This window comes from Aedes aegypti, chromosome 3 (assembly GCF_002204515.2).
Source record: "Aedes aegypti strain LVP_AGWG chromosome 3, AaegL5.0 Primary Assembly, whole genome shotgun sequence".
In the NCBI taxonomy this organism is placed as follows: Eukaryota; Metazoa; Arthropoda; class Insecta; order Diptera; family Culicidae; genus Aedes; species Aedes aegypti.
Window position 1 is genome coordinate 265,703,000 of NC_035109.1, and position 22,734 is coordinate 265,725,733.

At 38.1% G+C, this 22,734-nt stretch overlaps 1 protein-coding gene across 5 annotated transcripts in view; it reads right to left on the reverse strand.

Annotated features, from left to right (window-relative positions):
• LOC5573737 overlaps nucleotides 1-22,734 on the reverse strand; it is a 42,447-nt gene that overhangs the window by 15,398 nt on the left and 4,315 nt on the right. For all 5 annotated transcript variants that reach the window (XM_021853705.1, XM_001654713.2, XM_021853707.1 and 2 more), the window contains exon 2: nucleotides 16,342-19,058. In XM_021853705.1, the coding sequence (XP_021709397.1) occupies nucleotides 16,342-18,995 (2,654 nt within the window). In that variant the 5' untranslated portion in view covers nucleotides 18,996-19,058. The remainder of the gene's footprint in view (nucleotides 1-16,341; nucleotides 19,059-22,734) is intronic.

Below are 22,734 nucleotides of genomic sequence, written 5' to 3' on the forward strand. Positions count from 1 at the left end.
CACTTCTTCTAAAAATTCTTTATTCCGACAGAGATACAATTAGCTGTGCAGTTCAAGCTAGAATCACGTAAGTCGAAATGTGAAAGGATAAGCTAAAGACAGATAAATATGTGATTATTGAAAGGTGAATCCACAGAAATCCACAGAAAATCCTGTGAAAATTGCTTGGAGAATTCTAGAAGAAGAAAATCTTCTAGGATTTTCTGGCATACTTGTAAGCATTTAATCAAAAATCCTGTAGTGGACCTTCGTGGTTTTCATGAAAGAATTTCTGTGGATCCTTGGTGGACCGCTGGAGGACATATACCTGGGAGAATTGCTGCAGGTAACTCTAAGAAAATTTCTGAAGCAATCCCTGGAGAAGTCTGTAAATGAACTCTTAAAGGAATCTCTAGAGGAGTGACTAATAGAATTCCTAAGCTCTGTCTTTTTCGTGAAAGTATTTTTTTTTTCTATTCGGAATTGCAAAAAAATAATTCTTTCAATATTTGTAGCAGATAAATCATTTTTTTTCAATATTTCAACCCGAAGCTCCTTTAAAGATAACTCCCAAAATGACTTCAGAATCCTTCAGAGATTTCTCCAAAGATTCTTTCAGAAATTCAATAAGAAATAACTCAACAAAATTTACTAGGAATTTATTCAGTGCATTTTCAACAAACATTTTTGTGCAATAAGAATTGAACAAAGCACATTTAAGCAGATTTTAGCTGAATAAACTGTTAATCAGCTACTAATGTTACTTGGGATTTTCTTACAGCTTCATTCGATGATATCCGTTCCAAGTACTCTTCCAAGAACTCAACCAGTTATTGCTTGCTGATTATAGTAGATTACGGCTACTCAGTTAAGGATGGATGATCAATTTGGTGAGCTCGTTTCATGATTTTATGTTGAATGTACAATATATTTCGAAGCGTGTTTTTGTCTTGACAACAATAGGAATGTTGCTTATATGAATTGATTTCACAAATATTATCAGTTCGTCACTAAAAGTGTCGACATAAACTCTTGTACATGTTTTACATAACAGTAGCAACCCCATCCTTTTTTTTATTTTATTTTCATCATTATATATAAAAAAAACCTTCAAATGGTTCGACGCTAAAAGTGTCGACTTACCGTTTGTTCACATTGTCTTTGGAGTATTGATAGGTGATTTCTAGGAATTTATTGATGAATTATTCTGAGCTTCCATGAATCGCATCACTTACCAAGGTGAATCTTGATTACCAGCTATGATCCCACTAACCCCACTAACTAAACTCCTTCCCATGACAACCATAGAGATGCAGAGGTGATATCGGTCACTAGTAGCAATGGATGTCATTCTAATATTCCTTCCTTTCCTCGATGACCGTAAGGACGTGGCTGGCGTCTTTATTGGCATTACTAAGTTTGGAGTTCTCGAAATTGTACCACGAGGATGGTATGGTACTCCCAAGCTGTACAAATTTGATTATTCCGGTCAATCACGGAGTAGCAACTACGAATTGTACGATCATCAATGCTTATTCTTATGCATTTGGGTCCCATAACAACTGTGGAAAATTTCAGCTCGATCGGTGAAACTATATTTTAGCACCAGCCGTTCAAAGTTTGTATGGGATTTACTATGGGAAAACTTACTTTTGCAAATCGCCAAATGTCGCCCACCTCTATAGAAATTTTAAACACATACTTCGATTGGTATTTCTAAAATGACAAATATTGCGAAAAACCTCGCACCAATCCGACACTTGTGAAAATTGGCAAGGTGCCTTCAACACGTGAAAGAATAACAATAAAAATAATAACAAAATCGTTTAAAATTTTCGAAAAGTTAATGTCTAATAACTTTTTTGACAACCATCGGATTGTTTCCGTTTTTTGAAAATGTTCTTCATCGTTAAAATACCTAACGAGGTATGCGTTCAGAACTTTTATAGAGGTCCATGGACGACCTCTTGTGATTTTTCTCTACAAAATTAAGATTTCCCATAGTAAATCCTATGCAAACTTTGAACGGTTGGTGAAATTCGTATGAGAAAACACGAAGGAATTTATTGAATAATTGCTACAGCAATTCTTGAAAGCATTTTGCAGAATATGTTCAAAATTGACTAGAGAAACCTTTGGAAATCTGTTGGTCACGCGATTGAATCATTGATATAAGGCCGGAACAAATCTTAAAATCTTCTTTTGTCACCTTCCATCAGAATGTGTCAAGGGGGGGGACAAAAAATAATAAAATGGAAATTCAGGGAAATTTATCCTTTTTTACCCAGACAACCAAAATGTACGTATAACGCAATCACCTGGAGGCTTTGTATGTGCAACATTTCACTTATAAGATGTCGCGAAAAGGCCTTCTACGTACAAAAGTGGAGGCGATATGCGTGCATACATTATGTGATGAATAATAACATACATTGCGAGTGTACAAATTTTCTACCGAACTAACCTGTGATCTTATCCGACTTAACTTATGATAACAAATGTTGATTTGACAGCTGCTACGGAGTGATCTGATTTTGTTTGTACGAGTGTACGAGACGAAACAAAATGTACAAGTGAACTCAGAAAAGAAGTGTTTTATGCGAGGAAGGTCATCAATCTGACGAGTTTATCCACGGTGTTTTGCGGGTTTGATGTAATTAGTATGAATAAACGAGTTGTAACGTGAACTTTCATGCGATTTCTGGTTGTCTGGGTATTCTCATATGGTGAAAAACCATGTTTTGCCACATATGTATATCCGTCAAATAGAAATGTTCTAGTAATAAAAACTACATTTTTAATTGTTCTTAATATCGATCGCATAACATTTTTCATAAAACGGCTTTCAAATTGTACCCTATGCACTTATATGCAACTTTAAATCATATTTAGATTGTTTCAATTTGGTCCAACAACAACAACAACAACGGGTCGGTTCAGGATCTTTTCGTTATGGAAATTTCTTTGACATCCCTGAGCATTACAGGTCATCGTACCTGCCGCATGATATACGAATGTGAAAATGGCAACTTTGGCAAAGAAAGCTCTCAGTTAATAAATGTGGAAGTGCTCATAAGAACACTAAGCTGAGAAGCAGGTTCTGTCCCACTGGGGACGTAATGCCAAGAAGAAGAATTCATATAAATCATAAAAAATCTATTTTCATAGGCTATACTGCTACAGTAAAACAAACAGATTGAGGACTTGTAATCCAATAACACCTGTTATCTAATGTAATATTGCTGTGTGCGTTTGAAATGCAAATATCAAATAGGGGAACACCAAATGCGGTAAGATTTTTCACAAGAAATGCGATGTCAATGATAGATTTTTCTTGCTAGGGCAGCTGTGATTTATATAATCGTTGCTAGGTGTCCTTTGATTGTTTTGTGTTACCGTAATCTAGGGTAACATTGATCAATTTTTTGAATATCTCTTAAATATTTCGTTTGAAAATGCAAGTGTAGCAAATGTTATATTTTTAAAACAAGTACTGCCACCCATAGCTCGTGACTATATACTGCATTTTGTTTTTTGAAAGACTTAAGCATGTTTAAAAAAATGTTTTAAGTGAATTTTTGATTTAGCTGATATGGTGTAGCATTGATCACCTATGTAAACAATGTTCGGATATATTGGAAATGTCGTTGCTTTATTAAATCATGGCCCCGAAACCGAATATGAAGGCCAAACGCTTACAAGTCATTTACTTTTAAAGTAATTTTAAAATTAATAACACCACGAACCACGGAATACGCCTAAAAGTAGGCAATTCCCTAAAGGAATTCTATATTCTTAACAGTAATTCGTTAATGTTGCCTAATTGAGCATACTTATGAAAGTTTTGACAACGGAATCGTTTTCGGCGATGCCATTTTTAGTAAGAACCACATTTTCCCTGCTCGTATCGTTTGCAGAACTTATGTGAGACGTGAATGTTCGGTAGCGTCATCTTTACCCATTGAAATAATTGTTTCGAAAAGTTGACAAATTTACGCATAAGGTAAACACAATTTGCGCAAAAATCTTCACTTTCATTAGCTAATGAATATAAGAAAGAGAAGCACCATTCATGATTTGAAAATGTTTCTTCAATAAATGGCTATACGAACTTTTTACGAGATGGGTCATTCCGATCAATGTTACCCCGCTGATCAATGATACCCCGGATTACGGTACCGCATTTGGAGGACATTTAGTCAACATTTGCATCTCAAATGCAAACAGCAATGAAGTAAAGACGAATTACAAAACTAGCAAAAAACACGAAAAATAATGAAAATCAACACTGAAAATAAGATAAATTATTTATTTTCCCCTTCTGACTTTTTGAAATTTTTGAAGGGGGGGGGGGAGACAAAAGTAAAATTTCAAATTTGTTCCGGCCTAAATGGGAGCAAAAATTACTGAGGAATTTTCCTAAATGATCTGTTGAGGAATTTCATGGAAAAATCTTAGAAAAAAAAAGTGGGAAGGAATCCCTGTTGAAATGGTTCGAGCATAACTGCAAAAATAGCGTAGGAACTGTTGAATCAAATCGCATAAGATTTCATCATCTACCCGATGGGAGAGGAAAAGGAAGGGGAAGATGGGAGGAAATAGGAGTGGGATCCCTTGAAGAGGGAAAATCGCATAAGCGAAATGAGAGCATGTAGCTCCATACCACAATGGTTTCGAACAGCGCCCTAAAAAAGGCACTGCAAAACGCATGAGCGTAAAGAGAGCCTATAGTTCATTACCACAGCTTTTTTAGAATAACAGCAGATCCTGAAGATTTAGGTTGCTGAAATCAGTTTTACTTAATAAGTATTTACCAAGTAGGTGTGGAGTCCATGAAATGACCAGATAGAAGTATAACCCTTTTATCTATTTATGATACAAACCCATGATAATGAAGTGGTGTGCTATGAACACATATTTGTTATATACAAACTCTGGATAAATACCGCTCTCGACGTTCAGTCGAGTTAGTTGATTACTTGCATCCAAAGTGAAAGGCTGTTTTACTGTTAAACCGTAAGAAAACTCTAATAAGGTCTCTGACCTCAAATACAAAAGTAGGGTGCAGAGCTACTTCGGCACTTCCATTATTCACTTTGGCATGGGGGGTTTTTCTCAGCCGAATTATTTGAAACTTTGCAACAAGAAGCGCTTTAGAACGTGGCCGAATATGAGCTCAGTAGCTTTCAAAAACACCCACTGCCGAAGTGAATCAAGAGTGCCAAGAATAGGATCCGGCTATCTAATTGGAACCACAATTACGCGAAAACTTGACAGTTACATATCAGGTTTTAATAAGTTCCATAATCGGAATCACAACTATCACACACACAAATGTATCAGCACGCTGAATATTTACCATGTGATAGTTGAGTCGGCAGTGGCCAGTCAAGGTTGTAACCAAGAGACTGCAATTCTGCTTTGACAGATTTGTTAGATACTTAGCCACCTTTGGGGATGGCTCAGTAATGTACATCATGACTCAAAATTATTCCAATATTGTTTGTGCTAAGTTGCCAATTGTGGACAATTGTGTTAAATTGGGACCGGAAGTGGAAACATCCAAATCACTAGGATTTCCAATGGACGGAGAGAATCCATGGAATTTGGTCACAACCCATTCACAGTTTGTGGAGTATGAAAAATGCAAAGTCTGCAAATTTACTTTCATATGTTCATAGAGATGTAGCGATAATCAGATAATGATTCCTCATCTGATACATGCCAATTCGTCAACTCGTGACTGATTCTGTTCGAGCAGAGCATTATGACTAAGACTTCTTTTGTAGCAGATACCATGAAGGTTGAGCGATTTCCTGTAATAAGTAATCCAAGATTTGAACTACTTAAGCATTCCATCAAACAGGAGCTTCTTAAATTGATATTTGAGTTGCTCCAGATGATGTGATGAGTATTAGCAGCACTGCCCACAATCAGCAGAAAGCCTTGTCATAGGCAGTGAACGACAACTCGTTTGAAATCATCCATTGGGGATGGTTCATCATGTGGTAAATACACCACAAAACGGAAGACGTATTTCCTATTGAGGTCGCCAACAGAAATATCAATTGTGACAGCACATACATCTCAGGTTGTTAACTCAGAAATAAGTGTAGCAACGTTAGCGCTATTTACGAGCACGCATGCACGAGGCCTGGCACGCGAGTTTGCCATTTCAAGTTTCTGAAAGTAGCAAAAACTGGATCCACAAGGTTACCTAGATAACAGTTCCCCTCACAAAAGTAAGGTTTTCGAACTAGCGCCACTTGAGCTGTACCATTTTGCATGAATCTACAAAGATTGGTCGTTGTTGATGTTTTATGCTGAAGATTGATCTGAGCTACCCTTACCGTAGCCACTACCCAAACTAGGCAGGATGAGGCTTTTCGCAATCTCAGCACGAAAAATACCAGCAGCAAAAAAACAGATCGGTATCTCTTAGAAGTCGCCAAAGGCGAAAAGCACATAATACACTGTGTAAAACGCATAATGTGAAACCATAAAGTAAACATTTAAACTAAATTACAACGTTTTAATAATCCAACCCTTATTTAGCCACAGGCTTGAGACTGAAGGAGGGCAGCCAATTATCTCGGAGAAACACAAGGTCACCTGCACCATTGCTTATTTAGACCCCCCTAGCCATTTTTTTATTAGTATTATTCTAAACATAACATTTATTATTTCTTATATCCAGGTGTTCTGTGTTATTACACAACACTATCATCCTAATTTGGTAAAACAAATCTAAGATTTTATTAACATTGGTGAACAACATATTACATTTCATTTGCCGTAGCAGTTCAGAATTTTTACAGGTGAGTTGATTTCACCTGTTTACAAGAGAAAAAAAAAACCTTTTGAATATACTTAACCTAACTTAACCTAAACATATAACGCATTAATCGTGGCAATAGAAGATTGCAACGATTTTTGCCTGAAATTATTAATTATTTTATTTGACATTTGTTCCAATGTTTCAACATTGGATATTCTATGTAACTCATTGGTACTATACCAGGGAGGAAGCCTCAGAATCATTTTCAAAATTTTATTTTGAATTCTCTGCAGAGCTTTCTTCCTGGTACTACAACAGCTAGTCCATATTGGTACAGCATACAACATGGCTGGCCTGAAAATTTGTTTGAATATCAAAAGCTTGTTCTTAAAACAAAGTTTTGATTTTCTATTAATAAGGGGATAGAGACATTTTACATATTTATTACATTTGGCTTGGATGCCCTCAATGTGATTTTTGAAAGTTAAATTCTTATCTAGCATGAGCCCTAGATACTTAACTTCATCTGACCAATTTATTGGAACCCCTCTCATCGTGACAACATGTCTACTTGAAGGTTTCAAATAAAGAGCTTTTGGTTTATGTGGGAATATTATTATTTGAGTTTTGGAAGCATTAGGAGAAATCTTCCATTTTTGCAAGGGTGAAGAAAAAATATCCAAACTTTTTTGCAATCGACTACAGATGACACGCAGGCTTCGTCCTTTGGCGATGAGGCCTGTGTCATCCGCAAACAAAGATTTTTGACATCCCTGAGGTAACTCAGGTAAGTCAGATGTGAAAATATTGTATAATATTGGTCCCAAAATGCTGCCTTGGGGAACACCAGCTCTTACAGGAAGTTTTTCAGATCTGGAGTTCTGATAATTAACCTGAAGTGTACGATTTGACAGATAACTTTGAATTATTCTAACAATGTATGTTGGAAAATTAAAGTTTTTTAATTTTACGATCAAACCTTCATGCCAAACACTGTCGAATGCTTTTTCTATGTCTAGAAGAGCAAGACCAGTAGAGTAGCCTTCAGATTTGTTGGAACGGATCAAATTTGTTACACGTAAAAGTTGATGAGTGGTCGAATGTCCATGGCGGAATCCGAACTGTTCATTGGCAAAAATTGAATTTTCGTTGATGTGGGCCATCATTCTGTTCAGAATAACCTTTTCAAAAAGTTTACTGATGGAGGAAAGTAAACTGATTGGACGATAGCTAGAAGCTTCTGCAGGATTTTTGTCTGGTTTTAAAATTAGAACAACCTTAGCATTTTTCCATTTGTCAGGAAAATATGCTAATTGAAAACATTTGTTAAATATATCAACTAGAAATGATAAGCTACTTTCTGGAAGTTTCTTGATGAGGATGTAGAAAATTCCATCATCGCCAGGAGCTTTCATATTTTTGAATTTTTTAATAATAGTTCTCACTTCTTCCAAATCAGTCTCCCAGGCATTTTCGAAAACGTTCTCTTGATTAAGAATATTTTCGAACTCCTGAGTAACTTGATTTTCAATTGGACTAGTAAGTCCTAAATTAAAATTGTGCGCACTTTCAAACTGCATAGCAAGTTTTTGAGCTTTTTCGCAATTAGTTAGTAATAACTTGTTTTCCTCTTTCAATGCCGGTATTGGCTTCTGAGGTTTTTTCAAGATTTTAGATAATTTCCAAAAGGGCTTAGAGCCAGGGTCCAATTGAGAAATTTTATTTTCAAAATTTTTGTTTCTTAAATCTGCAAAACGTTTCTTGATTTCTTTCTGCAGATCCTGCCATATGATTTTCATAGCAGGATCACGAGTGCGTTGAAATTGCCTTCTCCTCACGTTTTTAAGACGGATCAAGAGTTTAAGATCATCGTCTATAATCACGGATTCAAATTTTACTTCACATTTTGGAATTGCAATGCTCCTGGCTTCAACAATGGAATTTGTTAAAGTTTCAAGAGCATTGTCAATATCACGTTTAGTTTCTAAAGAAATGTTAACATCAAGATTAGAGTCAACATACGTTTCATATATATTCCGGTCGGCTCGAAAATAATTGAAATTGGAGCTGATAGGATTGAGAATCGCTTCATGGGATATTTGAAATGTAACAGGGACATGATCAGAATCAAAATCAGCATGGGTAACTAATTGGCTACAAAGATGACTAGAGTCGGTTAAGACCAAGTCAATCGTAGATGGATTTCTAGAAGAGGAAAAACATGTAGGGCTATCAGGGTATTGAATTGAGAAATATCCTGAAGAGCACTCTTCAAATAAAATTCTGCCGTTGGAATTACTTTGAGAATTATTCCATGACCGATGTTTGGCATTAAAGTCACCAATGACAAAAAATTTTGACTTATTGCGAGTCAATTTTCGCAAGTCAGTTTGGAGAAAATTAATTTGCTGCCCAGAGCATTGAAAAGGCAAATAGGCAGCTATGAAAGTATATTTACCAAACTGTGTTTCAACAGAAACACCTAAAGTTTCAAAAACTTTAGTTTCAAATGACGAAAACAGTTGATGTTGTATACTCCTATGAATGATGATTGCAACTCCCCCACATGCCCCATCAAGTCGATCGTTACGATAAACAAAAAAGTTAGGGTCTTTTTTAAGTTTGGATCCAGGTTTTAAATAAGTTTCGGTAATAACTGCTATATGCACTTTATTAGCTGTAAGAAAATTAAAGAGCTCGTCCTATTTACCATTCAGAGAACGAGCATTCCAATTTAAAATATTTAAATTAGAAAAACGTAATCCAATCACAATTTGAACTGCTTCAGTCATAGTGGTGGCTTTGAACATTGCATCAATCATTAGATTCAATTGTTCAGTTAGAAAATTAAAATCAGAGGCAGACATGTCATGTGATTTCCCATTAGAATTTCCGGTAGACGAAGAAGCGGAGTTACCTGTGGCGGTAGGGTTTTTGCCATTTGATTTGAAACAAGTAGAATGGGTACCCATGGATCGAACAGGGGAGGAGTTCGAATTTCCTGCTTCCAAGAGCAGAGAGAATTCGTGTACGCACAGCACGAAGGTACGATGCGCACTGACCCCCCCTAACCATTCATTCTTAGGCACGGTAAGCCACATGAATTATGGGTCACCTGTGAGGTGGACTTTTACCACCGGAACAGGATGTCCGTAGTGTTAATTCTTAGCCAATTGAAACAATCGCTACCGACACTACGCGGCTATCTATGCTGACCGGGAAAAGGTAGTTAACATTGATGATTAACTCCTGACGCGCCCAAACAGCCCAAAAAAATGAAGTTTTGGATAATACTAGTTTATAGTGTTGCGTTTATGTGTGCAAAATTTTATCTCGATCTGTCAAGTAGTTTTTAAGATGCATTCGAAAGCTACGAGCAAATCTTGGGCCAAAAAGGTCAATTCGTCGAAGTGGTTCCAGCAGACCATGAAGCGGGCTTGGCTACGTGTTTTTAAGGTCAGGAAGGCGCCAAACCGGACTGACAAGCAAAACACGGTGGCCAAATAGCATGTGCGGAAGCTGTACCGTGAGTGGCTGGTCAAGCCAGGCTGCCTCGTCATGGACGTCGAAACATACATCAAGGCGGACACCAAATCCACGGCCTCGATTTTTTTGTCGGTACGTCCCGCATAGAAGTTCCGGAAAAATTCCGGAAGAGAAAGATGGACAAATTCGCGAAGAAGTACCTGTTGTGGCAGGCGATCTGCGAGTGCGGATGGTACAGCAACCGGCACAATGAACGGGCAGATTTATCGAGAGGAACGCTTGCAGATGCGCTTGCTGCACTTCCTCCGCTTTTACCGAGGCCCCACGCTGTTCTGGCCGGATCTTGCTTCGTGCCATTACGACAAGCCTGTAATGGATTGGTACGAAGCGAAGGGCGTTGATGTGGTAAACCCGCCAAAAACACCAGAACTTCGTCCGATCCAAAAGTGTTGAGCGATAATGAAGAAAATGTTGAAGAAAAGCGGAAAAACATTCAAAACCGATGAAGCTTTTAAGAAAAACTTGGAGAAATTGTGTAAGAAATATGGGCAAAGCCTCGCCCATGAGTAGTGTTAAGAGAAATGTACGAGCATTCAGCATGGGGGAGGAAATTCAATAAATAAATTTTGTCAAAACATAGCTAATATACAGTTATTTAATTTCTGAAAATTAGAGAAGTATCCGATTTAAAATGAATTTTTGGTGATCATTTTTTCCGAGTCCAGTCTTTAACATTAGAATTCCATTAAGCATCTATTGATAAATCGCTAAAGGAATTTTTGGCCAAATTTACGGGAGAATTGCTGCCGGAATCAATCTCTAAAAACTTTGTCTAAGAATTTGTTACGGAGTCACTGAAGAACCTGTGTGAGTTTAGTGTAAAAAGTCACGTAAGAATATCTGGAGGAACTTTAAGAGCTTCTAGGATATACATCGAAGTACTCTGCGAGTACTTGCGTATATTCCATCTTCATTACCCATTGTCTTTTTCAGAAGTTTTCATGCTTTAAGAAATTTCTCCAATCCAAAAATTGCGAAAGGAATTTCTTTAAAGATATTATTCTTTACAGATATCACTTCATGAATTACGCTTACAATATCTTCAAGAATTACCTCGCAGATACTTTCAGACTTAAAATGAGAGCGCCGACTTTATACTGCCGAACCATTCAAAGCTAGTTGAACAGTTGTAATTTACGCAACAATGCAGTGGCGCAACCAAGGGGGGGTTTTGAGGGTCAAACCCCCCCCCCCCCAGAGCAGATTTTTTTATCATAACAATTATCATAACAATTATCAATATATTTGAAATGTAATACTAAAATCCACAAAACTGGAGCAGTAAGTTGTGTTGACAATTATATTGTTCTAAGTTGTGGTTTTCTTATTTGAAGACCTTCGAGGAGGACTAAATTTTCTCGCTTTTTCTGATAAATAAGCTACAGGTTTTTGAAGAGAAGTTTGTCAAACAAATATATCGAAACCGATTTAAAATATGCATTTTTCATCAAAATTTATGACTTCCAAAGAGCACGTGAATTTCCGGATAAGCTATTCATTAGTTTTTAATGATTACAAATAAAAATCCTAGGGAAGATTAAGGCTCAAGAATCCATCATTCAATCATCAGCAATCATCAAAAACGAAAAAGCAGTTTTTTCGTTCAAATTTAAAGAAATCTTCATGAAAATCTATCATTGCAATCCAGATAGCAAGTGTAATGCAATGATAGATTTTCTCGAGCATCGCATAAATTTTGAGCAAAAAAAAACTGGTTTTGAATATTTGGAAAACGATGATGGTTATTTTCCTCTTCATGGTTCCGTTGCTAAAAACCAAAAAATTTCGTCTACAATCTGGAAATGCTTCAATATCTGGAATGCTATTTTACCTTCGGCAAACTGCTAGTGATAGTCGCAATGCTTTTACTGCGACTTGCGCTGAAAGATCATTCTGTTCATTGAAAAACTTGAAAATGTATGTAAGGAACAGAACAGACGAAGGGTGATTTTCAAATGCAATGTATGTGCGTGCCTCCAAATGTAGCCTGGAAAAACTTCCGAACAAGCTACGAAAAATGAAGATCTGAATGATATAAGAATATTTTAATCCAGTTTTGTCATCCCTATTTAAAAAGTAGAATCTAAGATAATATTTGTAAAGAACGAAATGTTCTTTGGAACCAGAAGGTTTTTCCGTAACTAACAAACGTATTTCGGAAAACTTTTACTAGATAAACAGATTCCCTTTGAGTAGCGTTGTAACTCTATTTAAAAATGTATGTTCGAGGTACAAGAGAATAGCCTAATTTTGCAAATGGTGTTAAGTTTTTTGTTTAATGTTAATCTAGCATTATTTTGCAATTTTTCTCTTCGAATTTTTTTACACTCGTTTCATTTTCCCAAAAACACATTATCTTCATGTTCACAAAACCCCCCCTAGAGCCAAATCCTGGTTGCGCTACTGCAACAATGTGATCATGTTTACTTCAAAAGTCGTATATTTATCTAACGAGGCTGGCCACGTTCTGAACGGGAAGCTTCCAAACGATAATTAGACTGAGCTGTTTAGGTTCCTATTCATATCGATGCTTTTAAAATCTCTAAGCGGACTTAGAATTACTTGTTTTTCAATTTATATGTAGGTATTAGCCATTATAACCAAGAAATATCTTCCCACACCAGGTTGATTTTAGGTGAAATATCCGTCGCCTGTTTCTATTTCTTTTATTTATTGTCGACTGTTTCAGCCTTAGGTTTGCGCTAAATTTTCGAGAAATCTAGCCAATTTTATTGCTTTTTCTTCTTGGCACTACGCCCCCACTGAGACACAGTCTGCTTCTCAGCTTGAGTTAAATGAGCACTTCCACCGTTATTACCTCAGAGCTTTCTTTGTCAAAGTTGTCATTTTCGCATTCTTATATCGTGTAATTCTACGTCACTAGCCCGAAAGACACTTGCTCGAAAATAACATTTGCCCGAATGATGGACATAGTCTATTCTTTGGAAAGAAATATCTAATACATTATCAGGGATTTTTCCTTCATTTAATCATCGGCCATTCTTTCTGAACTTATCACCTTGAATATGTTTGGCGCCACGAGCAACTAAAGAGCCAGTTGAAATTGATTCTTCTTTGAAACATATACTGTTTTTTCACCTAATATTGCTGCTAGTGGTATTCAAGCTGCTCATATTCGTGTTAAGGTGAAGATGAATCGAAGCCAAACCTCGAATTTTTAGGAGCACAAATCTGAAAAACCAAACATCCGTTTGAGCTGAAAACTTAATCGATTGCTCACTAGCTGAGTTTTCAGCTCAAGCGGGTATTCGGTTCTCCAGATTTGTGCTCTTGAAAATTTGAGGCTTGGCTTCGATTCATCTTCACCTTAATGTTATGGCACAAAAAAACAGACGTAACAGCTAGAACAATTACTCATTTGAAACTTTGTCTCGCAAATGTTTGCATTGGCTCATGGAAACATCGAGTCATAGAACAGAAATGCTTTGGAGAGCTGCACAGAATACAAAACTATTAAGGTATACTCTTTACTCTACTTTACTTGTGAAACTCAAATTTGATTTGTGAACATGTGACATCATTCCTATCGTAGCATTACCATCCGAACAACTAGATCATTTTTTTACAAATTTGTTCGAGGTGGATAGGAATGACCTAGGAAAAGTGTAACAGTTATGGTGGTTATACTGCCATGAATCGCAAGTCAGTCCCATCTGCATTTTCGTCAAAATTGAGTTGAGTTCAGTTTTCAACATCTCTTCCAATGCTCTTTCAGCTGCGCTAATAATATAATATGTTTTGTTCGGAAAAATTAGGAAAAAAACAGCAAGTCAAATTGTCCCATAATGAAAAGTAATCGTATGTCAGTCCCACTACAGACTTTCGCACCGTGGAACACAAAAATGTAACTTGATTTGATCATCTTTATATTTTTCTCGGAAAGATATCGTAGTGAAGAGCAAGTTGTGAAAGTTTCATTAAGATTGGAAAATGTTCCTAATCCCTGGAATTTTTTGAATATCCGTATGAAAAACGAGTTTGAAAACTTTACAGCCCATTTTCTCAGTGCTTACTTTTTACAGATGGGACTGACTTGCGATTCACGGCAGTATAGTGGTTCCCTATTTGGCCATATGATAAATTTCGAAATCATTCACAATTGGAATCTTTTTGAATGGTTTAACGTGACGGCATATTTAATACCTCACAACTGAGACACAAAAAAAATCAAAATATGAAAACAATTCAATTAACATGTATAGCGAAATAGGGAACCATTATGTCCATCACTGGTACACCTACCATATATCACCTTTTTAATATTGTACACCGTAAAAGACTGTTTGAGGGGACTATCATATTAACCATGAAATTTAGGTTTAGTATGATATCATGAGTCGTTATAGAGTCATGGACCATCGACTCATGGAGGTTTTACTGTAAAAGCAAATCACAGAATCACATAAGGCAAATTTAAATTAGGCGGACTTTTTGAACCAGCAGAGCAAACGACCGGCCGTTTGCTCTGCTGGTTCAAAAAGTCCGCCTAATTTAAATTTGCCTTATGTGATTCCGCCTTTCGAGATTCCGCCTTTCGTGTTTCTGCCTTTCGTGATTCCGCTTTTTGTGTGTAGTCGCCTTTTGTTAATTCTGCCTTTTGAAATTCCGCCTTTCGTGTTTCTGCTTAACGTAGGACACCCAGTTGAACAGTTGTAATTTACGCAACAATGTGATCATGTTTACTTCAAGAGTAGTGATCCTTTATAGAGAGATAAGCGGAAATAAAATGGAATGATTTGGCAACAGACCAGCAGTGCTGATTTTTTCTCGGCGTCGAGAATAATACTGTAACACGGACATGACTTCCTCATTGCTATAAAGTGTATTTTGTTTCGTTATAGATCTTTGAGCTACATATCAAAACTAATAAACAGCCGAAAAAATCAAAAACTAAAAATCGCATTGACAAAAATTCAAAAAAGTAAAACTTTTCATTTTTTTGCTTCATGCAAAATTGCTTTTACTGAAATAATTTCAAGCGGATTACATTACTCCTCAAGAAAAGTTCAAAACAAACATAACGCATGTTCGTTTGGCTCACACTTTGACAGCTCTCGCTGCTCGATTGGCTCACACTTTGACAGAAATGTCAGCTTCCGCGAATCTCTCTTATAAAGGATTTCTATTCAAGAGTCGTACACGCAGCGAACTGGACTATCGAATCCCATACATTTTGCCTTATGAAAGGTGAGACGATTATTGCAATAAGAACGCTTTATGTATCGTTTTAGCATCACTCCACATCAAGGCGTCGCTAGGCGCGTGGTGTACGCTCGGGCCTATCGATCGCAAGGTTCTTGGTTCGATTCCAGGTTGCCGCGAAAACGTTTTTTGTTTTCAAATTCTGGTTTCATAAGGCAAATTTATGAATTTCAATCCGATTTCTTGTGGCGAATTTTCATAAAGGGTTCCTATTTTTATCGATAGTCCATTTGCCTGAGTGTATATTTATCTAACGAGGCTGGCCGCGTTCTGAACCGAGTTGTGTGCTACATTTCATGCAATTACGTGGAAGTCCACTTGATGGTATCATAAAGCATTGAGATGCTGTCTTCATTGTTCTGTTATTTAAAAGAAATGGTTGGGTAACGATCCATTGCGTAAGTCAACAGAGTTGCGCAATGGGATTTTAAGCTATTAATTTCAGTTGGGTAATGATTTCATACGGTAGTACGACGACGGTACATGAAGGAAGACCATTTCATCCTATGATTATTTATACTTTTTTGAAACAAAAGCATGGAACGAGTTCACCAGTTCATAATCAATCTTCGACGTCCTTGACTGTCACCATTAACACGCTTAAAACGCACAGACTTAAATAACTGGTATTGGATTGCTTTAGCTATTACAAAGCACTTTAGGCAGCGTCTAATAATTTTCTTACTAAAAAGGTCCCTTAGTTGTTTCAAAACTGTATAGCGACTGTACATTACTTTCCCATAATTACACGAATGCCACCTTACTCTGAACGCTACCGATATTGATAATAATCTAGAAGGACATTTTATACTTACAGCATCCGTTTCGATTTGGCAGCATTCTCGAAGTTCTTCACCCCGTCCTGCTGAGCAGCCGATCGCTCTATCGGTTTGTCTTCTTTGGTGTAGTCGCAATCCGGATCGTCCCCGATGAAAACATCCCCCGCCAAACCGATGGCAACCGCGTTCGTTAGCTCGGACAAAACGTCGGCGCATTCCTTTTCTACCAGGTCCACCTCCTCTTCCCCGTCCAGCGCATCATCCAAATGCTTGCGGAACGTGAGAGGTTCTTCCAATTCCTGTTCGAACCTGTCCAAACTTTCGGCGGGAGAATTGGAAGAAGAGCGCTGGACTAGCCTTCTGCGAATCAGAATCCTCCGTTGGTTGTTCAGGTACGGCATGGTGAAGGAAAACGAACGATCCTCTTCGGGGATGTCCTCCTCTCTGCGGTCTGGGGTTTTCAAGGTAGACACGGCGAAGCGAGCCCACTTCTCGGTGATCCCATGAAATGGGAGCATCATTTTGAGGTATGGCTTGACTGTTGGATCCAACGGTCGATCTATGCGAGGAAACACCTCGATTTGTACTGTTGGCATTTGTAGGACTTCTAGAGGGCCGAGGTAGGCTCCATCTTCGGTGCGGTTCAACAGCTCATAGTCGTAGCGCAATTTGGAGGAAAGCGGGCCTGGTTGAGTTCGAATTGGGGTTGGTATAGGGTTACATAGCAATTTCTTGTCCGATTCGGGTTCGGCAGGGATTGGTTCTTCTGGCTCGGTTTTGACTTTTGTTTCACTTTGAGGTTCAATAAGGCTGAGATCAATGTTCACATTTGTAGGATACTCTGGACAATGGCAAACGTGCTTCCGGCTTACAGTGGCTGGAGCAGAGAGCTGCTTCTTACCTAATCTCTTTGCGGCATGATTGCCTCTGCAGCCGGCCAGCTTAATGTAGTGATTATCGACCCTCAAAGTTTGGAAAAAGTATTTCCCCTTCTCTGTTCGCAACCAGGACAGCGCCTTCCAAGTGTCCCTTGTGAAAGGTATGTTCTGTTCCTGCAATTCCTCCATCCGCTCTTGGTCTAACTCGACGTCGATGTTCTTACCTCGCTTCTCGATCTCATTAAAGATCTTTGACTCATTGTCGATCATCAGATAGCGCACATCGTTCTTCTTCTGCAACAAAATTCGCTTCTGGGCGACAGTTCTGGGTCGGACCATATCATCTGGCCGCCGAGGACATTCGAGTCGCGGCGGTAGCGACCCAAATGAGACCATACCCTCTTCACGGAAGAGATCATCGCGGTTTTCGATCTTGATGTCCTCGGCAATGGTACCAGGCGCTAGGAACGGCGCATTTGGACGGGATTTCTTTACGATTGGCGTCGGAAGCAATCCAGGGACGCTTGGTTTGTCCAGCTTGATGGCCTCGCCTTCGTCAAAGCCATAGAACTCCGTCGACGAGTTCGAGTTTGAATTCTCCAAATCGAGATTGAGCTGCTTGTGGATTTTGTCGAATATTTTGGACGGCCGTTTTTTCTTCGGTTCCTCTTCTTCAGCGTATTGGGGTTTAATCGAAAGCTTCCGTCGATCACGTAGCCTTCCATTGCTTGAATCGGTTTCGCTTTCTGCTGTAGACGCAACTGGTTTTGGGGGAGAAGTAGGGAGTTTCAAATTGAACTTGCTGAAGAGCGAATCGACCACCGAATTCTTTTTGACTAATGGTTCCAATTTGATAGTGCTGAAGGTGGGATCAAACAGATCGGTTTTGGAGATTTCCTTCAATGTCTTCGTTGGCAGAACGCACTCTTTAGAATCAGCGATGATCGGTTTTTCATCTTTGGAATCGTCTTCCAGAGCATCTGCATCTACGAAAACAATGTCTGTCTTTGAATCCACCTCCTCTACCAGTTCCACGTCTGAATCTTTCTCGTCTTTCGCAACCACTTCCGGTTCATCTTCATCAGAGTTCTCGTAATACTTGTTCAACGATTCCAATTCGGAGTTCTCGATCTCTTGCTGTTCATGCTTCACCGGAGATTTCGGTTCACTTGGTTCTTCTTTTGATACCTGCTCTGGTTTGATGTCTTCGCTCACCTCATCGTCCTTTTCCAACTCCTGTGCTCTCGATTTCAACATTGAAATGATTATCTGAACTTTCTCTTGCACTGCACAGTATTCCTTGATCTCCTGCTTTAGAACTGAGAACTTTGTCGGATCAGGAATTTCGACCTGCTTTTTAGCTTCTGCCCCTCCAACTTCCGTCTCTTCTGCAGATTCGCCACTTTCTTCCGAAGATTCGACCTCAGAATCACCTTCATCCGCTGTTACCACTTCCCCATCATCTTCCTTCTCTGCCTTATTCTCGTTCTCCACACTTCTTCGCTGCTTCAGTATACGCTTTCTGAAATATTCCGGAATCGTAGCACCCTGACGACAGCTGACGACCGCTCCGACACGTTTATCCAGCACCAGGTTTTGCTCCCGATGATGAGCGCCAAGTTCGTGGGCAAGCTGTTGCTTATGCATCAGTCGGCAGAACCGCTTTTCCAGCTGCTTCCGACGACTGGCAGTAATGGTCGAAGGCAACGGAAGCCGGTAGCGCTTGGACAGTCTCCGGAATATCCGGCGGTAGCGCGCTCGACTGGCAGCTGAGATAATGCGGAACCAATTTGAGCGTCTTACGCGACCCATTCACGGGTGGTTCAACGGTGCATTAGTCCACCAGGTGGCACATGGCTGAAAGACCGGTGGTACCTGGAAAGGGTAAAGGAGAAGGAAATTGTTATTCCCAATAATCAATTGATGTGGATTCTATAGCTACTTTTATCTAGACTTTTTGTCTGTATCGAAAATGGACTGTTAATTTCAATCTTGACAACAATATCAATAGCATGGAGGTTACTATTGCTGGCCTTGTTCGAGTCTTTACAGACAATTGGGATAGGGAAAAATATTAGTGTTCGTTGCTACTAGAGGCTGATAATACATTTGCATCTCCAACAACAAGAAAAGAGTGTTTGTAATTGGGGAAGAAAAAAGATCTGGAACTTCTGTATAAGTTTGTCTTTACATGGGTCTACACAAGGATCTCCAAGAGGGTCACCACTTGAATGTGCGCAGCGATTAGGGTTTTCTCACGGTTTCCTCACAGACGCCAACTAAGCGGCTCCATACAGATCGACACTGAGATTTTACAGCGATCTTTAGAAAAGTTTCCTCCTCCACAGTGATTTTTACATGAGGATCCACAGAGGATGCCTTATAAGAGTCTATACATGAATTTCTACTAGTATCACCACAGTGCACTTTACTATGAGCGAGCGCAACAGGAATCCCCACATCGGTCTATATCAGAGACGCCTACAAAGGCTTCCATAGGGATCTGCACAAAGGTTTTCAAGGTGATTTTCATAGGGATCTTCATAGGGAATTTTCCTAAGAAAACTTTAAACATTTTTGTTCAAAATTTGCTCAAGAATTCAACCAGGAATTCTTTTATATAGGAATACAGGAATTTCCAGGGCGATACTCTATGCCGTACCTTGCCGCACGATATACATGCAAAATGGTCAAATGGCAAAAAAAAGATCGCAGTTAACTGTGAAATTGCTCATCAATAAGCTGAGCAGCAGGATCAGCCCCAGTTGGAACGTAACACCAGAAAGAACAAGATAGGAATTATTCAAAAGTTTTTTCAGCGATCATATTGAATTCAGATTCAATCATATCAGATTATTTTAAGGAAATCCTCAATGAATTTCTACAGGAAATCGTTGAGTTATTCTTTTGTTCTTAGGATTTCCTTCCACATTTAGGCTTAAGACTTTTTCAAGAATTTGACGAATAAATTGCCTGGAATTTCCCCAATAATTCATCCACTGTATCTTTCACACACTTTCTTAGAATTTTCTTCAACATTTTCGTTTGTGAATTATTTGTTTTCAATCAGAAATTACTTTAAATTTACATCCAAGAATTATTCTAGGCATTTATCTAGGTCTACCTTCAGAGATTCTTTCAAAATTTTTCCAATAAAATCCTCAAGGAAGGAACTTTGCTAATAATTCCCAATAATTCCCCAAACAGTTGGCAAGGAAATTGTTAGATATTTGCAGGAATTTCTTATCAAACACTGCACTATGGTCCAGAAAGCAGTTTTACGCGGAAAGATGCATTTTGAGCTTTAGAATGAAACATTAGACGAAAACGGTCTTCTAAAAAGTTGTTTGTATTAGCTAGGCTCTTTGTTTGGAGTTATTAAAAATTAGGGTGGTCCACGTTTTCTTAGAAATGGTGTAACTAATTTTCTTATTTGTAGCAATTATATTATACATGCTTCGGTAGTTGTAGACCATTCAATTTCAAGCAACTATGCCAAAGTTTTTTTGTATCTCTTAAATTGACCGATTTAGAGCTTTAGGAGTGTAGGAAACTACGGTGACATAGGGTGGTCCAAATAAAACTGGTTTTCTGGCTCTAGCGTTTTCAATTCAAATATCTCATCAAAGTAGTCTTCTTCTTCTTTCTGGCATTACGTCCCCACTGGAACAGAGCCTGCTTCTCAGCTTAGTGTTCTTTAGAGCACTTCCACAGTTATTAACTGAGAGCTTACTGTGTCAATGACCATTTTTGCATGCGCATATCGTGTGGCAGGTACGAAGATACTTTATGCCCTGGGAAGTTCCGACCCGAACAGATCCTCGACCGGTGGGATTCGAACCCACGACCCTCAGCTTGGTCTTGCTGATTAGCTGCGCGTTTACCGCTACGGCTAACTGGGCCCCCCAAAGTAGTCTACGAAACACTTTTATAGTGGTACCATTAGAGCTTTAAAAAATGCGTAATTTGGTGAATGAAGAAACTCGCTATCTCCTTCCGTTTGGGAGTTATTGTTGTTTTTCTCACAGAAACATACCTACTTTGACTGTGAATATCTCTGATTGGGACAAAAGTAAAAAGTATCCTTTGACGGCATTCAAAAGACAAAATTAAATTGTATATTATATAAAAAAAATACAGATGTGTTATTTTTGTAACTCTAATGACATGCTCTGAAAAATAATATCAAAAAACTTCAATAACTTTTGAACTAAAATAGATTTTTGCATAAAAAATTGCGTTTTATTAAGTTCTGAAAGTCGTTTATAGACGACTTTGACAAGAAGTTAATACAGTGCTTTGCCGAATTTGGCAACAAGGCATGATTTTTATGTTGCCAAAATGGAGATGTTGCCAAACTAGGGAATTTTTGAATGCTTTTGTTTTTTTATCACTCTGCTCTCATAAAGTGCCAGAAGCAACTACTACGAATGATGTGAAAAAGTCTGGTAGTCTGCTTCAGTTCAGCTTTTGACTCAAAAGCATAGACATCATGCACTGATTATATGCACCTTCTGAAAAATATACTTATTGTACACAGTCGAAGCGTGGTATTTCTTTAAGTGATCATTTGTGACTGTTCTAGAGTGCAAATCTGCCACTTAATATTGAAAGTAGCAGATCTCGAATACAGGTTCGGTTGAGGATTCTTTCGGGTGGATTTATTTTTGGGATTTCCTGAACACATTTTGGTTACCACACTTCTTAATAGTGAACAAGGTTCTAAGTCAAACAAAGGTGAAGTTCTAAATTAGTATGCTGAAATCAATGTTATCACAATTCAAATATAATGTCAGGAATGAATAGAAAAATATAAGATGAAAGATATCCATCAAATATTTATTGTAAAGCCCGGTAATAAAAAACTACACGCATTCTATGGATCATGGACATTATTCAATGCTCTTTACCGAGACTGGCACCGTGATGCACCCAGAAATAGAGTTAATGACTACATCTCATCAAGCATTATGTTCGTTTGCTGATATTCGGGTAATATTTTGCTGAGACTTGCAAAATGAATAATTAAAGTATTAAAAAAAATCATGTTAATGAAGAAATGTGTGGCGGAATTGTTGAAGCAACGTGAGGAGTAATATTCGTATTGAATATTGTTGAAAGTTTTGCTGCTGAAATTTCAAATTTCATTCATTTTATTGCGATTCCTATTTCACGAGAATACCGTTAGATTTTTTACGAATTCTTGAACACTGCTAATAAACATTACTTCTTTTTTCTTCTTGCAGAATAATGTGTGAATTTTAATCTTTTCTTTGATTAAGGTACCGTGGGGCAAGTGGGTAATGGAATTCGCATAGTTGAGATTCTTCCAACTCTAGAGACTTTAAATTGAAACAAATGAGGTGTATATTTTTAGCTTGACTCCTACCATATATAAGCAGCATGCTGAAATTGATTTTTATGAAAAATTGAAGAAAAAAATACAGAAAAAGTTTTTGAAAAATGTCTCCTTACTTTTCACTTGCCCCAAAAGTGGGGCAAGTGAAAAGTTTACCGTTTTGAACAATAAATTCAAGAACAAATAGTTATA